At 39.3% G+C, this 23,226-nt stretch overlaps 1 protein-coding gene across 2 annotated transcripts in view; it reads right to left on the reverse strand.

Annotated features, from left to right (window-relative positions):
• The window catches only part of LOC308432512 (charged multivesicular body protein 3), a gene marked incomplete at its 5' end in the record, with an annotated part of 78,860 nt that overhangs the window by 12,797 nt on the left and 42,837 nt on the right, over nt 1–23,226 (reverse strand). Inside the window, 3 exons of one of the 2 annotated variants that reach the window (XM_080932285.1) lie at nt 6,686–6,865; nt 14,448–14,508; nt 22,768–22,919. In XM_080932285.1, coding sequence (XP_080788411.1) covers nt 6,686–6,865; nt 14,448–14,508; nt 22,768–22,812 — 286 coding nt within the window. Of the gene's footprint in view, nt 1–6,685; nt 6,866–14,447; nt 14,509–22,767; nt 22,920–23,226 lie in introns of those variants that run through there. The other variant, XM_080932286.1, reaches the window with a different exon arrangement.

Consider the following 23,226-nt stretch of genomic DNA (forward strand, 5'->3'; position numbering starts at 1 on the left):
AGAATATCTCCACTCAACTCCCACTGCCCTTTGTCTGTACTGTCACGACAACGTGCTTCACTCTGAGCTTGTCTTTAAAAATCAGTCTCAGAGCAGCTATAAAAACAATATTCTGCACCTCACTGCCCGTCCTCCCCAGACACCTCTACAGCCCCACTCAGAATCCCAAACTCCCAGGTCTCCCGTCAGTATTGCAAACCCTGTTCTCTGACCCCAGGGCCTCTACACCAACAGTCCTCTCAGTCTAAAGGAAGTTCCTGCTCCATCCTGCTACACACACACACACACACACACACACACACACACTCATCCTCACATCTTGCTTCAGACTTCATCAGGGCCTGAAAGACATTGCCTTGATTCTCTATTTCCCCTTTACAGACCTCTGGTACCTAGCAGTTTGCAATTATAAACATGTTTAGATTTGATCAAGCTTATTGGCTATTTTTACTAAATTTCCTCAAATTGTTTGTTTTCTATTTGATTCTTAAAATAACTGGGCTTATACCTTTCAGAATTTTAATCACAATAAAAAAAGGAGAGGGGACATCAAGATGGCCCCATGTGCAAAAGCACCTACCAACACACCGATGACCTGATTTCATCCCAAAGATCCACATGACAGGAGATTTGACTCCCAAAGTTGTATGTTGTGGCACGTATGTTCCCCCAACATAAGCACAGCAAGTAAATATATAAAATAGTAAATGCAATACCTCTTTCTGTTATTGTTTAAGGAAAGAGGACTGGACAGATGTCTCAGCAGATAAAAGCACTGACTGCTCTTGAGGAAGACCTGTCCCCACCACCTACATGGCAGCTCACAGTTGCCTTAACTCTAGTTCCTCCTCTGACTTCATGGCATCAGGCATACCATGGTGCACACACATATATACAGGCAGGTAAAACATTCATGCATCTAATAAGTAAATAACTAAATAAAATCTCTCTTTAAAAGAAAGGAAAGGAAGGAATGTAGAAAGAGAATAAGGAAGAAAGACTGAAATTTGCTTTTCTGCTCATCTGTATGAAAAGACCGAGCGGGACTCATGAAGCCTACACCTAGACAGTCTGATCCATCTCCCACCTTTGCCTCCCACTCCTCACCTGGTTCTTTTCTATTCGTCCATTCATTCACTCATTTCTTCACTCATTTGAGGTTCTCTCTGTAGTCCTGGCTGGCCTTGAACTCACAGAGATCATCCTGCCTCTGCCTCCTGAGTGCTGGGATTAAAGGTGTGCACCACCAAGGATCTGAATATAACTGTCTTCAAAATAAAGAGATATGAGAGAAGCTGGACAGAGGTAGTCCATGGCTTAATCCCAGCATCAAAATTTTAAGGAGGTGGAGGCAGGTGGATCTCTGTGAGTTTGAGGACAGCCTGGTCGGCAAAGTGAGGTCTGGGACAGGCAAGGGTTGTTACACAGAGAAACCCTGTCTTAAAAAACAAAAACAAAAACAAAGCAAATAATATGAAAGAAAATGAAAACGTTAGTCTGAAAAATCCAACAAATAACTAAAATCACTTGCTTTAGAAGAAAAGACAGTAAAAAGAAAACATACAGAAAAACCTGAAAGGTTCAAGCTCCCCTTAGAAACCCATGGGAGAACAGATGCGGTGGTATCTGGATTGCCAGAGGGAACACAGGAACCAGGTGAGGATACGAGTCAAGGAATGCGATAGGAAACGCACTTTTAAGTTAGTGACAGATACTTATCTATCCAGCTGTGTATTCTAGTTCAGTGAACTTACATTTTACCATAGTAAGGACTAGGGAGAAAACAATTCAGAAAGGCTCAACACAGAAGTACTCACGAGAACAAGTAAGACTTCCCTTAACCCAAGCCTCAGTTTGGAGCACTTTTCTGGTATGTGCTGACAATTTGTACATATTTACACACTTGCACATTTACCCTCAGAGTGCATGCTATACTTGCAGCCAACATGCTTCCTAGAAGATGGCATTCCTAGAATCCTCCTGCTGGCAAGTGCCAGGTCAAGCGTGAATAGGCCACAAGTTATTGATCCAATCCCTCACTGAAGAAAAATAAAATGCTATCATTTCCACTAGGTCTTTCCAGTGTTGGCTTTAAATATCTGCATTTTACTAACTGGGTAATTTTTCTATGTTTATAAATATGTACAATTACAATTTTTAAAAGATTTATGCATTTTATTTATGAGTACACTGCATCTTCAGACATACCAGAAGAGGGCGTCAGATCCCATTACAAATGGTTGTGAGCCACCATGTGGTTGCTGGGATTTGAACTCAGGACCTCTGGAAGAGCAGTCAGTGCTCTTAACCACTGAGCCATCTCTCCAGCCTGTACAATTACAAAATTAATGCAAAACAAATGAAACATAAAAAATTTCAAAGTTAAACAAACATTAATGACAAAAATTTTATGTGATGTGATACTTCACTGAAACTATTACTTTAAGTGAGGGATATTGGGAGTAAACACTGGAGAGCCATGGTGCACAAGGGCTTGTATGTTTGACCACACTTTTTCTCTATTATGACTACTGAAAGTTCTTGCATTCAATGGTAAGTACTTGGCAAGACCATTTACATAGTTCAACTCTACTTTTTTCCTCTTAATTGTTATTGTTTTGAAAGAGGATCTTACTAGGTAGCCCTAGAACTGGCTATGTAAACCAGGTCACCTCCAACTCACTGACATCCACCTGCCTCTGCCTCCTACGTGCAGAGATTAAGATGTGCACCCTCATGCGTCGCTAGGGCTTTGCTCTCTCCATGTTACACTGCCGTGATTAAATTTGGTACCAAGTCAAAAATGCAAGTAAGGAAGTTAAAATCTCATGAAAGTAAATGATTTTAACATGACCCATAGACATGTATGCCGAGTTTATAAACAACAATTAAAGATGACTTAAAATCATTCTGCCAGAATGAACATGGCTGGCCTTACTGGGTGTGGCAGCCCATGTGTTTGATCTTAGCACTGAAATGGAGAGGCGGATGAGTCTCTTTGAGTTCTAGACTAGCCTGGTCTACACAGTCAGTTCCAGGACAGGACAGGACAGGACAGAGATAGGATAGGGGACAGGATAGGAAGGAAAGAAGTAAAAAAGGTAAAAGAAGAGAAGGGAAGAGAAAAAGAAAATGAAAGAAAGGAAAGGAGAAGAGAAGGGAGAAGAAGAGAAGAAAGGGTTGGCTGTGAATTCACTGACTAGTCTCTACCTCCCAAGTTCTGAGGTTACAGGCATTGTGGTAACTTGTCCAACTAACCATTCCTATAAATAACTTTCATGCTTCAGAGCATATTTTGATACAAAGGGTATATATTTAAATTCTAATACGGCCAAAATGATTTTCATAATTTTTGAAACCATTATTAATTACATTAAAATGAGTAAACACAAACTCCAAGACATTTCTGTTCATTTTGATTTGGAAAGTCATGTTTCAAATACTTCTACTTTGGGTTGCTATACTTTAGTGTGTGGTGGATGTTGGAGGATAATCATTAGGAGTCAGTTGACCCCTTCCACCATGTGAGTCCTGGGATCAAGTCTGGCCATCAGCCAGTAAGCACCTTTATCTGTCAGAGCATCTCACCAGCCCCCAGAGACCCATACCTTGGACAGAAATGTGTTTACCTCATTTCAAAGCATATCTGGGGGCTGGGGATGTAGCTCAGTTGATATGGTACTTGCTGAGAACTCACCAAAATAAATAAATAAATAAATAAATAAATAAATAATTAGAAACCCTGGTTCAATTCCCTAGCTTCACATAAAACCAGGCACAGAGACACGTTTTGTGACCCTAGCACGTTAAAAAAAAAAAAAACAGAGACAGCAGGAACAGAGGTACAAAGTCATCTACATAAGGAGTTTCGAGGCCAGCTTGGGCTACATGAGCTCCTATAACCAACAGCACAGCTTGCATTTTTTATTGGGACTGAGAATCTTTTTATACATTCATTTCCTCTCCTCTTGTCTTGGTGTAATTTTTAAAATGGTTTTCAAAGGCTTTTGATTATCAGCTTTTGCTTATTACAATTGCTTAGTCACTTTTTCTCATGACTTTGTAAGGAATAATTTTGAACTTGTTCAGAAACTTTAAACATTTTCCTTTAAAAGATTTAATATTTGACTCTGAAAACATTTTTTAAATTTATCTTCTAATAAATACTAAATATATTTTCTTCTAGTATGTTTGTGAATTTATTTTTTATCTTCAATATTTGGTCCATTCAGATTATTTTAGCAAAACATAGATTCCTAAAGCAGATTTAAATGCAAAATACAGTTTCCTAATTTTCTAACTCAAAATTCAAAGTTATATGCTATTTCTGAATATGAGTCTCTTACCTGCCTAAATATTAGAATTTCTAGGATGACAACACTTTATGTGCACAGTAGCCAAAATACACTTGAAAACCAGAAGCAAATATACTAAATTTTTTTTTAAAAAAGAAAAAATGTAGTCAAGGAGGAGGCAGAAAAAACATGAGTTTCGAGCCTGTGTAAGGTATACAATAAGACCTAGTCTCAAAAACAACTATCTTTGGGAGAAATGGCTCAGCAGTTAAAAACGCTGATTGTTCTTTCAAAGTTTAACCACATGGTGGCTCACAACCATCTGCAATGGGATCTGATGCCCTCTTCTGGTCTGTCTGAAGGCAGCTACAGTGTACTCATATATACAAAATAAATAAATCTTTAAAAACAAAAAACAACTATCATTAACAAGACCCCCCCACACACACACACACAATTAAGCCTAATGTGTTTTGACATGTCAAAGAGACCACAAAGTGCAAAGGCACTATTCAAGACTTTGGCCTTTAGTTAATACAGCAATATCACTCTATTGCTGAGAAATCTTACAACTATCTAAGAAATAAGCAGACAATGTATATGAGAGACAATTACAATAAAAATAGGCAGTGAAAGTGCCTGAGCCCAGCTGACTTAAGCAAGCCTCACCTGGAAACAGAATTAGTACAGAACATGTAGACCTAGACACCTGGTAGATAAGGGATCTAAACTGAGATATCACATAGTCTGTATATCCTGAGGGGTTTGCTGAAATTCAAGAGTCCTAAGATTGAAACCGGGAGGCAGGAAAGAGGAAGAAAAATGAAAGAAAAAAAGGCCATAAAAACTAGCTGGAGTAAAAATGAACTAATAAATGGAGCTGGAGAGATGGCTCAGTGGTTAAGAGCGCCGGCTGCAATTGTAGAGGACCTAGGTTTGATTCTCAGTACCAACATAACAGCTAAGTCGTATAGAATTTCAGTTCCACTGGGTAGAACATCCTCTTGTGCAGGTACTCCACACATATACTGCACAGACACACATGCAGGCAAAACATTCATATACAGAAAGGAAAGCTAAATAAAAATTCTAAAATATATAATAAGAGTTTCTAGAAAGTAAACTTTCTAGAGCAGTAAAAATTCTGCTCCACATTTAACATTAAAAGTACATACAGAAAACTACATACTACAGAGAAACAGTCACTAGCATTTGAACCTGCTTCTGGGTGTTACACAGCACACACTCTTTTCTAAGCTAGAGATATACCTATGGGTTAGACAGACAGGTATCTGGCTCCAGTAGGACACAATGCATACATTAAGAAAATGGCAATACTGGGCAAAGTGGTCCATGACTTTAATTCCAGCATTCAGAAAGCAGAGGCAAATGGATCTTTTTTAATTCCAGGCCAACTAGGACACTAAGACGCAAAACAAACAAACAAACAAACAAACAAACAAGACTGGGGATATAGCTCAGTGGTCTATCACTTGCCTAGCCAATACAAAGTTCTATGTTCAATTCCTAGCTGTTTTAAAAAACTAATCAAACAAGTTAATTTCAATAGAAATAAAATACTTAGAAACCAGGCTTGGCAGCACAAGTCATTAATCCCAGCACCTGGGAGGCAGAGACAGGCAGATCTCTGTGAGTTTCAGGCCAAATTGATCTACAATGTGAGTTGTGGAACAGCCAGGACTGTTATACAGAAAAGCCTTATTAAAAAAAGAAAAGAAAGTTATGTTGTTGACAGAAGCTTTAGAAAAGGCTTTGCTGTGTACCTAACATCTTAATTGAGACCTGTAGGACAAGGACCAACTGTTTCAAGTGATGGGGGCACCGTGTACTTGCAGAGAGATCATCAAATATGAAAGTTCTAAGATCAGCATATGTTGATCCAGTTCCCGGGACAGAAAGAGCAGTACAGATGAATTGTAGAGAAGAAAGGAGACAGAAGAGATGAAGTCAAAGGACACCGGACTTCCAAGATCAAACAGAATCTGAAATTTAATCAAATGCTATGAGAAGGCATAGTATCTAAATAGAATACTCAAAAGCAGATGTTCGTTTTTATAAAGAGCATTCAAGGATCTGTTGGAGTATGGACTGTAGTTGGACATATATTTTCAATACATTCTAATGTCTAAACAAAGACTTCTATATAGATTTATTATTTCAAAACCATTGGCAAAAAAGTGAGTAACAAGATAATAGTAACAATTATATTCTACATTTGTATAGTACCCTAGTTAGGACAATGTGAAAAATTAAAAAAAAAAAAAAAAAAAAAAAAAAGATTTGAACCTCTTCTTTCTATGAAAGAAAACCAGTGTTGGCAGTGACAATGGCAGCAGCATTATTGGGGATGTGAGGTGCCTGGGCCTTACCAAGTTGGTTCTTCATGCCCATGAGCACAGAGTTCATGTGTGCTTTGGATGCATAGAGCTTGCTCACAGCCTTCCTTGACCTGATCATCTCCTTGGCCAGAACCACACAGACTTCCTTTTGGCCCTTCTTGGCTGCATCTTTCACAGACCGTTTGACTTTCTCTTCTTCTCTTTGGATATCTAAATTTAGAACAGAATATCAAAAGCCATGGGTAGGAACTGGAGAGATGTTTCTGCAGTTAAGTACTTGCTTCCCAATCTTGAGACCAGAGTTCAGAAGTCACAACCCACAACAGGAGGCTCACTCCAGTTGCCTAACTGCAGCTCCAAGGAGTACGACACTCTCTTATGGCCTCTTTGGCCACCCTCATACCTGTATATGAACACACACACACACACACACACACACACACACACACACACACACACACACACACACACGGGAAGGGCAAATTGGGCTTGGTAGCACTCCAACTGTTTTTATTATAATCTAAATGTATCTGTAAATAGAAAATTATCAGAGGATAAAAATATTGATATATGGGTATTCAGTACTTCCTGAAACAAGACTAACATAGTCAGACAATAAGCAGAAGTATATTATACTGTAAAAACCTTTGTGAGCCTGCTCTCACACTGCTTGCTACCTATCTGTACTAAGGAGCTTCAGAATGCACTGCACATGCATCTCAGAGCTTATTCTGACCATCAGTATGCAGCTTTCTTACAAGCATGGGATCACAATCTCTGAACAGTAATTGTTAAACACCTACAGCTGAAAGAGAACCGGAACACATTAAAGCATTGTATCAGCAACAACTAGTGTATAGACATGTCTGTATTCCTATATGCTTTATAACCAGTAAAAACCTTTGGATTTTAGAAACTGTGGCAAAATAAATGTATCACAATTTACCATCTTAACCATTCATAATTCTACAATTAACCAGTGATCTGGACCAGCAGGTCATTCTTCCATGACAGAGTCCTGAGGAGAAAGATTAGGAGATCAGAAGATAAAGATAGAAGACAGAGACGATAAAATTTGTGACCAGGTCTTGCAGAAGCTATGTCTTATGCCAAGCAAGTTTATTAAGAAGTGCAGCATCTTATATACTATTTTTAGGGGAAAAATTAAACAGTCAGCAGAGCTATAGTAGAGTAGGACTAGGTCACCAAGAAACTAATCAAACAATGTTGCACAGGGACCATTACAGACTGACTGCGCAGTGGTCTTGGGACTAATAACCATAGCCTATCTGCGGTGGGAAGAGTTGCTTTCTCAGGAAGCTCCTGCAAGGGCCCCCATCTCCCTCCAGTGGGTTCCCTGATGATAAACTGGCTGAGTAAGTGCAAGGCTAGATCAGGACATTTTACACAGATGTGGGCCAACCAACCATCCTTTCTTCAAACTGACCAACTCTAAATCAGGGGAGAAAAACTCTTGAGAGACTTCAAAAACTCTAACCCTGAGAAGAGACTGGATTTTTTTGGCTTCCCAAATCCCACCTCAGCTTTGCAGGTCTTTCTCTCTGTTATATCTGCTACATACGCATGTCTGTCTGCTGTTATGTGCGATGTTTGTAATTTCTCCACTGCTGCCTGCCACACACCAGATTTTTTCTGCATTTTAATTATTTAACTGGCAGAGAATATGAACTTGAACAAGACCCCTAGACTATAAGATTGTATCAATGTTAGCTAAGGAGATCCACCTTCATTTTGGAGGAAGAAGTACCACAAAAACACGTATTTTTATATTTGGAAAAAGAAAGCAACTCCTACACTGGGCACTATTCAGTGGCAACTTTCTACTCTACAGCACTAGAGAAGACTTGGAGGAAATTCAAATCATTTGCAGGGTTTAAGTATGGGGTACACACCTATAATCCCAGCACTGAAGAGACAGAGAAAGAAGGACCATAATTCTAAATCAACTTGAGCTAACTTACTCCCAAAATATTTCCTTGGAAAAATCTATGTGTAGTTGTTTTGTGTGTTGTATGTGAAGGAGCTCTACATTCCCCATCATCAGACTCTGTCCTGAAACCCTGAAATGGGTCAAGAAGCACTATTTTGACTGCTGTTTCCTGAGATTGTTAACAAATACAGAGAGAAACAGGAAATCTAAAATAAGTCTAACATGGCCAGGAGGTAGAATCGTTTCAAGATAGTGTTATATTTGACTTCTTAGTACTGTATTAAGTATTTTACAAGGTGTATCTGATGGCAGGTTTCTTGTAACTATCTCTGGCTTTGATTTAAAGATATATTGACTTATAGAATGAGTCAAAAAGTCCTCTGTACATTTTTATAAGTTCACAAACTGGTATTAACACTTCCATGAATGTTCCGTAAAATTCATCAGTGAAACCAAGAGGTCCAAAGATTGTATTTTGGTTGAAAGGTTGGGGTTTTGTTTTTTGTCATTGATTCAATGATCAAGGCTGATTGAGACTTGAGACTTGAATTAGGTGTAAACATGCAAATTTATTTGGAGGATGATCCATGCACACCTGAAAAAAAGTGCATATTCTGCTGTTGCTGGAAATTCTGTATAAATCTAAATAGATATAGCTGGTTTTGTCCATTGTTCTAATACATTTCTTTACTTAACCATTTGGAACAGTGAAGTCTCCTATTATTGAAATCCTACTAATTCTTCTATTTATTTTTCCCTTTTATATTTTAAGGGTATTTAGTTAAATGAAAAAAAATGTATATGGTCAGGTATATATTAGGTTATATTAGAACTTTATAATTTTCCTTTTTCTCAGGAAATGTTTAATGTTTTCGAGTTTGGTTTACCATGATGTAAAGTTACACCTATTCTCTTGGTTAAATCTGTGATGAAGTATCTTTTTCTAACTTTCTGTTCTCAATCTATTTGTGGTTTTGAATTTAAACTGAGTTTGCTATAGACAACATATAGTTCTTTAATGCTTTCTGAGAATTTCTTTTGACTAAATAGTTCAGCTCATTTATACTTAAAAATCAATTAAATACAGACACTGTGATTCATGCCTATATTGCCAATACATTGGAGTGTGAGGCAGAAGTCAGACAGGCAAGCATATGGAAAACTTAGCAAGCTGGGCATCTTTTGCTTGGGCTATGCACATATGCCTCTCCTAACAAAGCACCTAGCAACCCAGGACCCTTATCTGCATCAAGCTGCATAAACACCCTGCTCCAAACAATGGAATAAGTCTCATCTCCATAGCAACCTTTAATAACTCCCCTTTGTGAACAACTTCCATTCAAATATATTCCAGGACATAGCTGGGCACTGAGGGTAGGGTCCAGAACTAGTTTTGGTTGAAATAATAGTAAGGTAAACTGTCTCCTGAGTGAACTTTCAGAAAAAAATTCTCATGCATGTTGAGAATGTACATAATTAAAATCAACTCCAACAAGGAGAGATGGCTTAGTGGTTAGAACACTGGCCATTCTTCTAGAAGACCTAGGTTTAATTTCCAGCGCATGGCAACTCACAACTGTCTGTAACTCCTATTCCAGGGGATCTGACATCCTCACACAGACAAAAAGAAGTCAAATCACCAATGTACATAAAATAAAAGGATATAATTTTAAAAAAATCAACAGCAGCATAGGCTGTATATGATAACAATGAACTATTTGTGCTAATATCATACATTTTATTTCTGTATATTACATGCCACAATACATTATTATAAACATTTTTAAATAATGAAAGAACATTATTTACTTGTATCTAATTAAATCCAAAATGTGTCATACTTTGTGTGTATCTAGGTTTTTCCTGTGACCCACAGTTTCTAAAGATTTTTTATATTTAAACATATGCATATTTGCCTACTGAGTTTATGTGTACTACCTGTGTGAAGGTACCCTTGGAGGCAAGAACAGGGTATCAGATACCTGGAGTTGGAGTTACTGCCTAGTTTAGATGCTGAGAACCAATTCCAGGTCTTCTGCAGGGGCAGTAAGTGCTTCTAGTCTCTGAGCCTTCTCTATAGCCCCAGGCTACAGTTTCTCTAACATTTCTAATGCTGACAAGAGGCTCAGGTTTTAGCTTAAAAATATTTAACTTCACTTTAACCTCTGAACAGTATTCTCCCAGGATATGTATTTTTTTCTTTTTTTCCAAGACAGACAAGGTTTCTCTGTGCAACCCTGGCTGTCCTCGAACTCAGGGATCCACCTGCCTCTGCATCCCAAGTGCTGAGATTAAAGCATACACCACCAGCAGCAGCTTATACAGAGAAATTTAATATAAAACCTTCTCTTCTACTTAACAGTGTTGAGATTGAACCCAGGGCATCACACACTTCAGGCAACAGACGCTCTACCATGGTGCTTCTTTTTAGGTAGTCTTCCCTACGCCTCAGTAAAATAAACATGTTGTGCCTCAGTGTTGTTTTCTCTAATTGATTCTGCTTTGGGAGTTTTTTTTTTTTTTTTTTTTTTTGGCTCTATGGGCTTATTGAAAATACTCAGCTATAATTTCATCTGACCTTTTGACTCTTTTGATACTTAAATTACACACATTAGACCACTTAACATCATCCACAGGTCACAGTAGCTCTGTGGTTGTTTAGTAGCATAGCTTGTGTTACCATCTTCAGTGTCTTTAATCTTTTTTATAGTGTCTAGTGTCTAATTTGTTGTTGTGTTCATCTAGTGACGTTTCCTTTATCTTAAGAATTTTTCTTTTCTTTTTCTTTTTTGCTTATGACTTTGTTTTGTTTTAAATTATTTAACATATTTCTGAAGTGGAAACTTCTGGTTTCTTTGGAAAATCAGTGTGTTGGATGGTATTTTGCTGGGGCAAACACATGAAGGAGTGTTTTCCTGAAGTGAACACAGTGAAAGGATGTTTCACTAAAGTAGACATATGAAGGAATTTGCTGAAGCAGACACAGGTGAAAGAATAATCTGCTAAAGCAAGCACGTGAAAGGACTTGTGGTAAACAACTCTTCACTAATGACACACACGTATTGATTCTCCTTACATTACTATTGCTGAGCTCCATTTGAATCCACAGAGAGAAACACACCAAAAAAACTTCCCGAGAAGTTCCTGCTGCTTCTTGCTGCTTCAGTGGACGTGGGCTGATTGTCAGAGTGATGTCAGCTGATACAGACTCATGTGCTGAGACATGACATATGGTGAGGACATACATTTGGAGGTAGTATAAATAGGACCCAACAGACAGTGAATGGGGCGGGGCTTGCTTGCATAGCTAGCTTTGCAGTGCTTCTTGGTCTTGAGTCTTCACTTGAGAGACACAGTCAAGAACTCCTGGCATCCCTGGTGGTCCTAGTCCCTCCTGACTCGTGCCAATTCAGCTGAGGCCTAGCTGTCTCTGCTAAGTCATGCTATTGCTGCTGATTCATGTTTGCTATACTGACACTACTAAATTGGACTGTTGGTATATTCATGAAGGGTTTTCAAGTGGATGAAGCTGCTGCTGCTGATTCCAGTGAACTAACTGAACTTCTGCTTTCCAGACAACACAGATGGGATTGGCTCCAAAGAACAATTTATAAACAGATCCACTGCCCCCATATCCTAATAACCTTTCTTTTCTACTACCTCTGGTGGGTAGTGAGCTAAAAGAGAAGTTAAAGCATTTAAAAGCCATTATTTAAAGTAGGGCTGAGAAAAAAACCTCAAATTTCTTATCCCTTTTAGCTTAATTAGGTTTTATTTTGGTCTATTTCTATTGTCCAATTTATTTACTTGGGTCATTTTTCTATATCCCTGCCTTTTTACCTGGCACTGAAAATGACTCACTGTTAGGTGTCATAATTTTGTGGTCCTTTAAAGAGCACTAAGTTTTATTTTGACTGGCAGCTAAGCCACTTGCAGATCAACCTCAAGACCTGTTCATTAGCTTTCCTCATAAATATGCCTTTATTCTTACCTTAATACTAAATGTGGCCCATTTCCACTCTGTATTCAGTGTCCCAGATATTAAGAAATCTCTTTACTGTGTTTGCAAAATAAACCATCTTCCAACCCTTTGTTAGTGTTGGGAACTGTTCAGCTTAAGCTTCCTGGTAGTTGTTCTGTCCCACTAAGTATTCTTTGTCAGTCTCTGCAAATACTACTCTAAGTAAGTACTCAGCAACAGACTCATACCCTGTGGAGTTAGCCAACTTCTTTCCCTGGTTATCTTCCTCTTCTCTATTATTCAGTACCACAAATTTTAGCCTCCCTTACCCTCATTTCCAAATCTTCAATTTAATGAGCCCACCATGTTCTTTCTGGAATCCCTCCCATTCATTCAAGAAAGTATCTCTAGCAAAGAGATAGACTATGAGGGTTCTCTTTCTGTTTCTTTTGTCAGTGTTCATAGTCCTCTGTCCAGTGTAAAAAGAGGCTGTTTCATAGTTGCCATGTTCAAACTTTCATTACAATTGAAGTAGAAATGTTAAAACCAAAATTAACACAGCTAGGGATAGAATTTCTCATCTTTAATTCTTTTTTTAAAGTCGTTGATACTGTAATCCTGGGACACTTTTCTGGTATCAGTCTTTTCTGTTCATAAAAGTTGTTTTATAAGAAAATCCTTTAAGGAGGAAGAGGATTGTAGAGCCCCTATAGTATAATAGTAGAAGCAAGGGAATACTGGAGGTTAAAGGTTTAAGAAAGGATAGTCAGATCAGGGAAGCAACCTGCAGGTGATTAGCCAAAACTAAGGCTCTAAAAACTCTTAGGGAAACTCACTACTTTATAAATTAATTAAAAGTTAATTTCTAAGAAAGATAAGCGCATGGATCGACAATTCTTCTCCCAGAAGACATGGGATTATTAAATAAAAATTTCAGTGCCAGGCTTACTTGTGGCACAGGGGACCCCAAAGCACTACAATAACACAAGCATTGTCCTTACCTGTGGCTGCCACCAGAACTAGATGGTGATACCGTATTGCTGGGGCAGGACATATTTTGGCTACAAGACATCAGATTAAGGTAGAACTGACCTGAAAACTTCCTCCCTACTGGCTAGTTTCACAGTGCTGGGAAGTGCTGTGTGGGCCACTGTGGGGTGGGAAGGAAGCCATTAATATTACTATTCAGCAGCAAACCTTACACACTCCAGTACTGACCTGCCAGAGAAAATGTACTCACTAGTATAAGAATGGCACAAAGGACTACTGATGCCAGTGCAGACCTGCACAGATAAATCAACAAAACCAGTCAGCATCCCAACAAACAGCACTGGCTGGACTCCATGGGTTACACAGGAGGGTGTGGACGTAAATATGGAATGGGGGAAGACGACTTGAACTGCCTGAGAGGAATGGGAGGGCGATCTGGGTTGGGTATGATCATGATACACTGCTTATCTGTAGAAAGTTGTCAAAAATAAATAAAACTTAAAACAAAACAGAAAAAGCCTTAGTTTAAGCATGACCATTTCTTGGTCACCTGCCTTAATTTTAAATGGTACTAAAAAAAAGTAACTTTTATTTAGAAATATATTGTCCCAATTTAAAGTTAAAATCTGCAGAGAGCAGAGATAATGGGATCGCACTGTTCTCTCATGCACAACTGATTTATGTGCAAGCACAGAGCTTTCTTTGGTTTCTTCTAAGTCAATCATTCTCTTCTTCCTCTGAGTACAGAACAAGAAAACAGAATGAGGACATCTACACATACCTGCTATGGGAACAAACTATCTTAGATGCAGAGGCGAGTTGACTTTTATGGGCTGAAATGAAATAGAGCATTAAGAATATATAACAGAAAACATAAAATAGCAATTTACCTCTTATTTGCCTGTCAACAACTCTCATCTCCTTTCTGATCTTCAGTGACCATTCATTAACCTGGGGAAACGTTTAAGTAGGGAATTATCAGAGAAGCAAACATTCCTAGTCAATCTTACACATTCTTAAACATTCTAAATTAATTCTACATTAAGTGTACATACAATTTTTTTCTTTTTAAGGTCTGCAGAAAGATCTTTAGGGCCATTCTGCCTTTCTTTCCTTTTCTTTTTCTTTTTTAAACTAGCTCTAGTCACAGTTCACAGGCATGCCACACTGTTTACGCCTGGCAGGGAAGAACTCTTTACAGAGGACTCTGCGGGACACGAGAATTTTTCACATGTTACCTGGGCAAAGAAAGTCTTAGGGCATCAGAAGATTTTCATCTTTTACATGGAATTACTTTTTAAACTACTCTGCCTGTATACTGGGAACTTATCTTTTATATGTTACCTTCTTCCTGTCAGGTTAGCTCTGAGGCACTCAATGTGGGCAACTGGACACATGGGCATAAGGACTCTAATAACTAACACATTCTCATGCCAGAGAACTGCTTTCCAACTCTTTTTTTTTTTTTTTCAAAAATACTCAAGAAAAATCTGAGCTGATGGATCACTGGAAGTAAAATTTATATTAAATCACTGTATGTGTTTCAGTGCATGTCTCATAAGAACTGAGTGGCATTACTATTTCAATGCCCTTCCATCACCAGCTACTTACTGAAAGGGCTTTCGGTAGTTACATCTAATCAAAACTTCTATATTAATTGTAAAGGAACAGAGAACATGGAACCCTGTAACATTCACACACAAGTACATGAATTAAACTGTGTTTAAAAACTCCTATCAGTAGATATGTTTCTATTAAATTACAAGTTTAACATTTAATAATTACCAAACTCTGTAAAATTTTATAAAGACAATGATGTTGCTGAAAGAAATGCTTACACACTTAAAAGCCTGGCATGACTTATAACCCCAAAGCTGGGGACAGAGACAAGTGACTCCCTGGTGTTCGCTGTCCAAGCCAACCTAGTCACAATGGTGAGCTTCAAGTTTACTGAGCATTCAGGTTTAGTCTTAAGGGAAGAAGGCAGAAAGTGATACCTGACATCCTCTTTTGACATATGCTCAGACATGACATCTATATACACACAAAACCAGGAGGTTAATACAATTTTTAAGTAATTAATCAGGCTAGATTTATTTACAGTCTAAGTTAAATTTATATAATGTGCAACTAGCCATGTTAAAGCATACAACTGATGGTGAAATTCAGTACAACTCGCTATCAACCCTTAAGATCTTTTCATTACCTACGAACACAGTGAACCTTAAATGATCCCTTGTCTCTTCATTTACCAACTCCTTGGCAGCCAGTATTTTATTTTGTCTTTATAGAAATGGTTGTTCTGATTACTTCATATAAAATATTCAGACAGTGTGTGCCCTTTGGTTTTCAATTCTTTCATTTCATGGCATGTTGTCAAGGTTCACACATGTTGTGGCACGGAAGTCATCTTTTTATGTTTCACCTTCATCCCACCACATGTCTCTACCACAAACTTGGTTCTCTCTTCAACTCTTGATGGGCATCTGAGTTTCCACCACCTTTTGTTATTGTTAATATTTATGCATAAATTAAAAAATACCAATTTAACTAGACTGGGGTAGCCAAATGACCCTTAGCATTTTACATGTTTCCAGATGACTCTAATAATTTTTAAGGGTTAAGAAACACAGTCTGAGACCAGAAACTCAACAAAATGTGTTTCTTAAATATAAAGATACCATAAAGAAAATTCAAAATAGATGAAAATAAATTTAAACAAATATTTAGTTCATTTCAACAGTATTTTACTAACAAATCAAAGGTATTTAAATAGGTAGGAATTCAGTAATAAGGTTTTTAAAATCAATTAGTAAGTTAGACTATGTTGTGAAAACCAGAAGGAACCTACAGAAAGGTTGAGACCATCAAGATAAGTGCTTTATTCAAATTCGTGCACTGAGGCTATTATATACCAGACCCAAACTAGGAAGGAAACTGAAACCAGCAAGAAGACATCACCTACAACCAGAGCGAGACAATGATGCACAGAAACCAATTGTCCAAATCCTGGTTCCACCAATCCCTGAAACTAATTCCTGGGGGATTCAAAACACAATCATGAAATAAAAATCATTACACCAGAGTAGGTGGAAGGCTAGAGCTGCAGCTCAGTGATAGAAGGCTTGCCTACCACACAACAGGAAGCCTCTCTTTAAGCCTGAGGTCCAAGAACTGATGATGTCAATTTAGAGGATTTCTTAAAGCAAACAAAACAAACATAAAAAGCCTAAAAAACGGGGCTGGAGAGTTGGCCCAGTAGTTACAATAGATACTGCTCTTGCCACGGCCCCCGGGATTCCCAGCACCCAGGTAGCTCCAAATTGTAGTAGTTCCAATGTGTCAGGGACCTGACTTACATATATAAACCCACACCCTGACACCCACACTTGACCTAAAAATAAATCTTTAAAATTAAGTTTTACAAGACACAAGCAATAACCAGAAAGGAAAAGGGCTGACATTTTTATTAAAATTGAAAGTATAAATTTTTATTTTGTGTAAGACTGTAATTAAAGAAAAATACCACAAATGGGAAAAAGATATTTATAACCATACCAATAAGTAATAAAAAGCATTCAGTTTTTGAAAAAATTTTACATGTATTTATGTGTATGAGTGTTTTGTCTGTAAGTCTTGTACTCCATATATGCCAGGTGCCCAAGGAGCTTAGAAAAGAACATCAGATGCCCTGGATTCAGAGTTAGGGATGGTTGTAGGTATCATGTGAGAAAGTTGGGAAGCAAACAAAGTACTATGTATCTGTGTGTAACAAATGCATTATTATATAATATAAATATATAGTTTCAATGTAATTTACTTTACTAAAAATAAGATTTTTTTCTCATATACTATATCCTAATTACACTTTCCCCTCCCTCTACTTCTCCCAGTTCTTCCCCACCTCCTCTCCCATCCAGATCCACTCCTTTTCTGTCTCTCGTTAGAAAAGAACAGGGTATCCAAGAGATAACAAAAACAAAAACAAACAAAAAAAACCATCATATTGAAATTAGGCAAGGAAAACTAACAGAAGGAAATGGGCCCCAAGAAAGGCACAAGAATCAGTTCACTTGCTCACACACCCAGGAGTCCCATAAAATACTAAATGGAAAACTGTAACAGATGCACAGAGGGCCTGCTACTTCAGTCTCTGTGAGCTCATATGAGCTTGGCCCAGTCAATGTAGAGGGCCTTGTTCTCCTGGTGTCCTCCATGCCCTCTGCTTCCTCTTTCACAAGGTTCCCCGAGCTTGAGATGAGGGATTTGAGATATCCCATGTAGAACTGTGTGATGAATAATACCCCAATAAAATTTATAAAGAATTTGTATCCAGGATATATGAAGATCTCTTATACATAAATGTCTTCTTTTAAAAGTTCAATTCTGAACATGATATATAAGAATTTTCAGGATAATTTAAGTCTCTGAACATAATGTAAGTAAGTCATCATCTTCTTACATTTGTAACTTGAGTGGGCTGGCAATTGGTTCTCAGTTACCTGCTGAGGGCACTGACTGCCTGCAACTGGCTTCAGTATTTGTGAAGGTCAGTCTGTTTCCAGTCACTCATGGGGTCTACTTTTCAGAGCTATATGCCAGAATGCTTAACCCTTGGTTCATCACAAAATTCAATCTTTTAGACACAGGTGTGCTCAGATTCTCGGTTTCTTGGCCAATGCACTAAGCAATAGAGCGCCTGTAAGTGAGCATCCCAGTTGTTTTAGGACCCTGACTTTGATGATACCCCACTGCTTTCAATGCCTTCCACTCCCAGTACCTTTTGTTTACTTCTGCTGGTTTTGGCAAAGTGTTGGTTTGATATAATTTATATTTGCCATCACAGTTTTTTAATTTAATATACACCCTGCTCATGTTTCATAAAAAGACCTAGAATTGAACACATTCCAGTAGCAAGAAACATATATGCACCCAAACCTGGGGTTCTAAACAGCACTGCCACTTTAAGAGAAATAGTGGATTTTGGGTTCCACGATGTGAACACGCAAATCACTAAGATATATATTGCACTAGAAAGCAGGGAAGCAGTCAGAGACCATTAAGACTATGTTTAAAAGTGACAGAAACTCTTTAGCACCACTGACCAAACTTGTATTTCAACATCACAAAAAATAATGGTGAAAAGCGACTATGACATATAAAACATATTAAAATCTACTAGACTAAGACAGCACTGAGAGAAAAAGAATTTCCTATCTCTGGAAACCATTATGTCAGTCCCTTATTCTAAACATTAGTGATTAAAGAAAAAGCAACTAGACACTTACTTCTCTTGCCTCTTCAGCACAAAGTGTATGTGCAGGTAACCTAACTAACAAGAAGATCTTTATTGAAGGAATGGTGAAATTAGAAAAGAAATTACCAATCAGAAAAAAAGACAGTTCAATTCAGAAAAGAGGTACAAATAGATGCTGAGGAATTTTAAGGAAAAGTTCATGAGAAACTGCAGAGCCAATCCAGGTAGCGCCAAAGTAGCACCTCTCATGATACTCTCTATTGCTAAGAAAAAACCTCCTTAGACCAATCAAAACTGAGTTTATTAAAGTAAACCAAAACAAAACTTAGTCACAAATAAGGCAACTCCCAGAAAGAGAGCAAGTTCTGAAAAACCAACAGGATCAGATGGCATTACAGAGAAACAGAGGAGAGCCAGAAAGCAATGCAGGTACTACAGCTTCCTTAAAAAGTCAACTGGCCACCACTCTGCTAGTTAACTGGCTACAGTATCCCTTATAATTAATCAAACTGTGACTAAATTATATTGGTTCGGTAGACGCTAATGGGCCTGGTTTAGGAAACGCAATTCAAGTCCCTGCCCCCCTGTGCTATTTTATTGAATAGCAGCAAAAGAAAAACTACATCATAGATTTAGTATGGCTGACATGACCTGAAAGCAGATGACCAAAGTTAAAGCAACTTGGGGAGGAAAAGGGTACATTTCAGCTTACAGTTGTGATGTATCTGGAGCCGAAGTCGAGAAACCTGGAGTCAGGAACTGCAACAGAGGCCATGGAGGACCATCCAGGACTACCTGTCCATGGGTAGCATAGTCCAGAGAGCAGGGCCTTCCACATCCATCATTACAATACCGCACAGACTTGCCTAAGGCAAAACCAAAACTGCAATTCGCTCCACCCAGATATGTCTAGGTTTGTGTGAAGTTGACAGAAACAATACAGCACACACCGCAAGAACCTGTCTACGCATGCTCCCAGGAGCCTTCATCCCCAGCTGTGCTATTTCCTAAAGTCCTTCCGACTCTGTAGCCATCAAAAGTCCTGCACAAAAGAGGCAGAAAGTAACACTGCCGTCATTCCTGGAGTAGGGTAAGTAAGCAAGTCTGCGGCATGCAGCCATGGTTCTGGATTCTCCTTGCCTGCTCACCCAACTGTTGTTTAGGCCCTACAAGCAAGACATGTCCAGCTACACATGGACAGTATAGCTGTCCCAAGCTTAATCCTCAACTGCAAGCGCTCATGGCCTTTCATCTAATGCTTTAGATGTTCTCTGGGAAGAAGTATTCAAGTGCTTGCTAGCTAGCGGTGGGGAAAGAGGTGATGGGTAATCCTGGCTGGCCTTGCAGTGATTTTTCCTACCTGTATCTTCAGAGAACTAGGATCTACTTGCCCGTGCCATTATGCCCAACTGGGCTTACCACGTTTATCCTGGAATTCAATAGGACAGGTTAAAGAGTATTTTGAGTTAAGAATGAACAACTGCTGCTTGGTTGCAGGAGCTCAACGTTGTTGGATCCCAGATTCTTCTGACTCATTTTGTAAAACAAAGATATGTTTGGGGCCACAAGGCTCTAAGAACTATGGAAGTGGAAATCTTAGCCTAATCGGTGCTCTATAAACACACTGGAATAAAAAAAAAAAAAGAACCTGTCTACAAACAAAATGAAACTATTCTTCATATGCCTTCTGATGGAATATGCTAGTAGTATTAAATGTCTTAATTTATTAGTTATAATTTTATTATAATTAGTTATATTAGTAATAATATTAAAGAAATATTTTGTGTCTAGAAGGAATTCAAACCTTTTAGTCTTCCTCACCTTGTAAGACTCACACAAATGTTTCAAACTCCCATCCCAAAATCTTTGTTTACACAAAGGCCTCCTACTGCATTCCAGGATTAGGTGGAGCAGTAATCCCCTTCCCCTTCTTTCTTCATTTCCAGTGTGCCAATTCTTTTCAGACAAACTGAGTGAATCAGACTATAGAGTTAGACCCCAGCCACTGTGTAAACGACACAGTCACCACCTGAGTTAGAACAAAAGCCAGGTGCACTTGCTGTCTCTGTGGGTTGACTCTTCTGAGCACACCTTCAGGACTGATAATAGAAGTCTGCCTTGACAAACTCGGCAAGATTGAGCTGGAGTGGTGCTCTCTTTTGTTTTCACCCAGAACTAATTCTTAGCATGTATGTGGTAAGAAGTTCGAAGCTTCCTTGTGAGACATTCTTGCTAAATTTGTTTAACTTGGATTTCATCAAGTTTACATTCAACTTCCATTTCACATAAAATGACACAGAGGAAAAAGTGAAGGGCAAGACACAGACCTTGCAGGATGATGAACAGCCAACTCTAAAGTCTTTACTTTTACAATCTTTTCTTTTTTAATGTGGGGATTAAATTTTTAAGATGAGTGCGTAGTAATGTCCCAGAAACTCTACAACACCCAGACTTTTCCCTAAAATCTTGCTTTCTGAGCCATTGTCCAGTCTGGCCTTGAGCTCTTGGTTTCAGGAATATTCCTTCCCAGACTACCAAAATAGATGAACTGCATGCCACAGTGTGTCTCTTAAAAACCTTTTCTTATTAAGAACATTCATTCACCTGTTACATTTTGCTCTCTGGTATATATTGAATGTGTGGAACTTAAATGAGACAAGCATACAATTTCACTTTAGAACATTATGTATTTATATACTCTTCTTCCTGACGATAAGGAAAACGTTACTAGTGTGTGGACTTAGCTTTGTCCATAAGTTGAGATAGAGTCTAAAGAAAGCAGTTTTATGACTATTTAAATTTATGCCTGTATGTAGTTACTTGTTTAACGTTTCCATTATTTTAAATGATAAATATGATTCATAAGAATGTCAATTTCTCCTCTAGTAACCACCTTTAAAAAATTGTGTGTATATATATATATATATATATATGAGAGAGAGAGAGAGAGAGAGAGAACAGAATACGCACCAGAAAATGGCAGTTAATGACAGCTACACTTCCGTAACCAAATTAAAGGATCTGAAGGACAAGTTTGAGTGCTGTGGAAACAGTGCTTCTCAAACATCGGGTCACATACTAACCACTGGGGATAGTCCTAATCTAAAATCTGATTCAGTGCGTCTGGAATGAGACCCTGCAAGTACATTCTGTTGGTGCGACTGCTGGTAGTCAGTAATAAGGCTGGGTGTGTAAAGAATGCACCTTCACCACCACTACTAGCTCAAGTTTCACATCTTTTAGTGGTCAGTTATTGAAGTATCACTCCTCTTATTTGACATGTGAGAAGTCTCGGACAAGTTGTTTCTAGAGATCAGAGAGCCAAGACGTCTGAAAGTAGGACTCAAACTTAGGCGGCTGATTATTGGTCCCCCAAAAATCTCAATTTACAGGCAAGGCAGCCCTAAGAATTCAGAATAGGAGCAGAACTATTTTCGGTAGCGTTCTTATGGGTAAGGTCCAGACAGAACTACTGAGCTGGAGGAACCAGAAAGTCGGGCTTCCCTGCCCAAAGAGGGGAAACGAGAACCGGACCTGCCCAGCAAGTGCCTGGACCTTTTGGGGATCCGACCCAACTCAGGGCGCACAACCTTCCGGTCGCCGCAGGTCCTCGGGGTGGTCCGCAGAGCGGCGTGGGGGCGGGGCCTGAGCACGAGAAAGGTTCCGGGCGGCCCGTACCACCGCGCGCAGGGGAGAAGGCTTCCTCGGGGCCCCGCTGTATGGCGCCTCCAGCGCCTGGGGGCGAGGCCGAGGTACTCCGAAACCGGCCCTACGCACCCGGGCCGAACGCCGAGCAGCAAAGGCGCGCTCTTCCTCACAGCCCAATCCTAAACTCTTCCCTCGGCCCCTCGGCCGAGTGGAAGGCCCCGGAAATGGGGGCCAGCCTGAGAGCGCAGCTGGCTGTTCCCACCTCCGCTGCCCAGCGCGTAGCTTCCCCGGTCGCTGGCCCTTACCAGCTCTTTGGGAGGCTTCTCCTGGGTTTTTCCAAACAGCCCCATGATGAACTGAACGCCTCTTACCCCCTTCCGACTTTCCGTTCCCTGCGCCCAGGCAGGTCACGGGCAGCCGCCTGGGCGGGGCTGCGAGGAAGGGAATCTGACGCCCAGAGAAGGGCGCGGCGGCAGCAGGGGTAGTACGCATGCGCGTGGCGCAGGCGCAGAGTTAAGTTGGGTGGGGTTCTACAGTCGCGGTGACTACGCTGAGCGTGATGTGGGCGGTTGAGTAAAGTATAGAAGTCGCTCTAAGATATTTATTGCCTACGCCCCAAACCCGTCAGCTAGTCCAGAAATATGTATTTCAACGCTGGTACGCATATTTACAACCCCTTCTCAGATATTTGTGGATGGGGCTCTCTTTGTGTCCCGGAGTCACCTCAGAGACGGCAAATCTATACTCTTAGCACCTACTCGGAA

This window comes from Micromys minutus, assembly GCF_963924665.1.
Source record: "Micromys minutus genome assembly, chromosome: 18".
Lineage (NCBI taxonomy): Eukaryota > Metazoa > Chordata > Mammalia > Rodentia > Muridae > Micromys > Micromys minutus.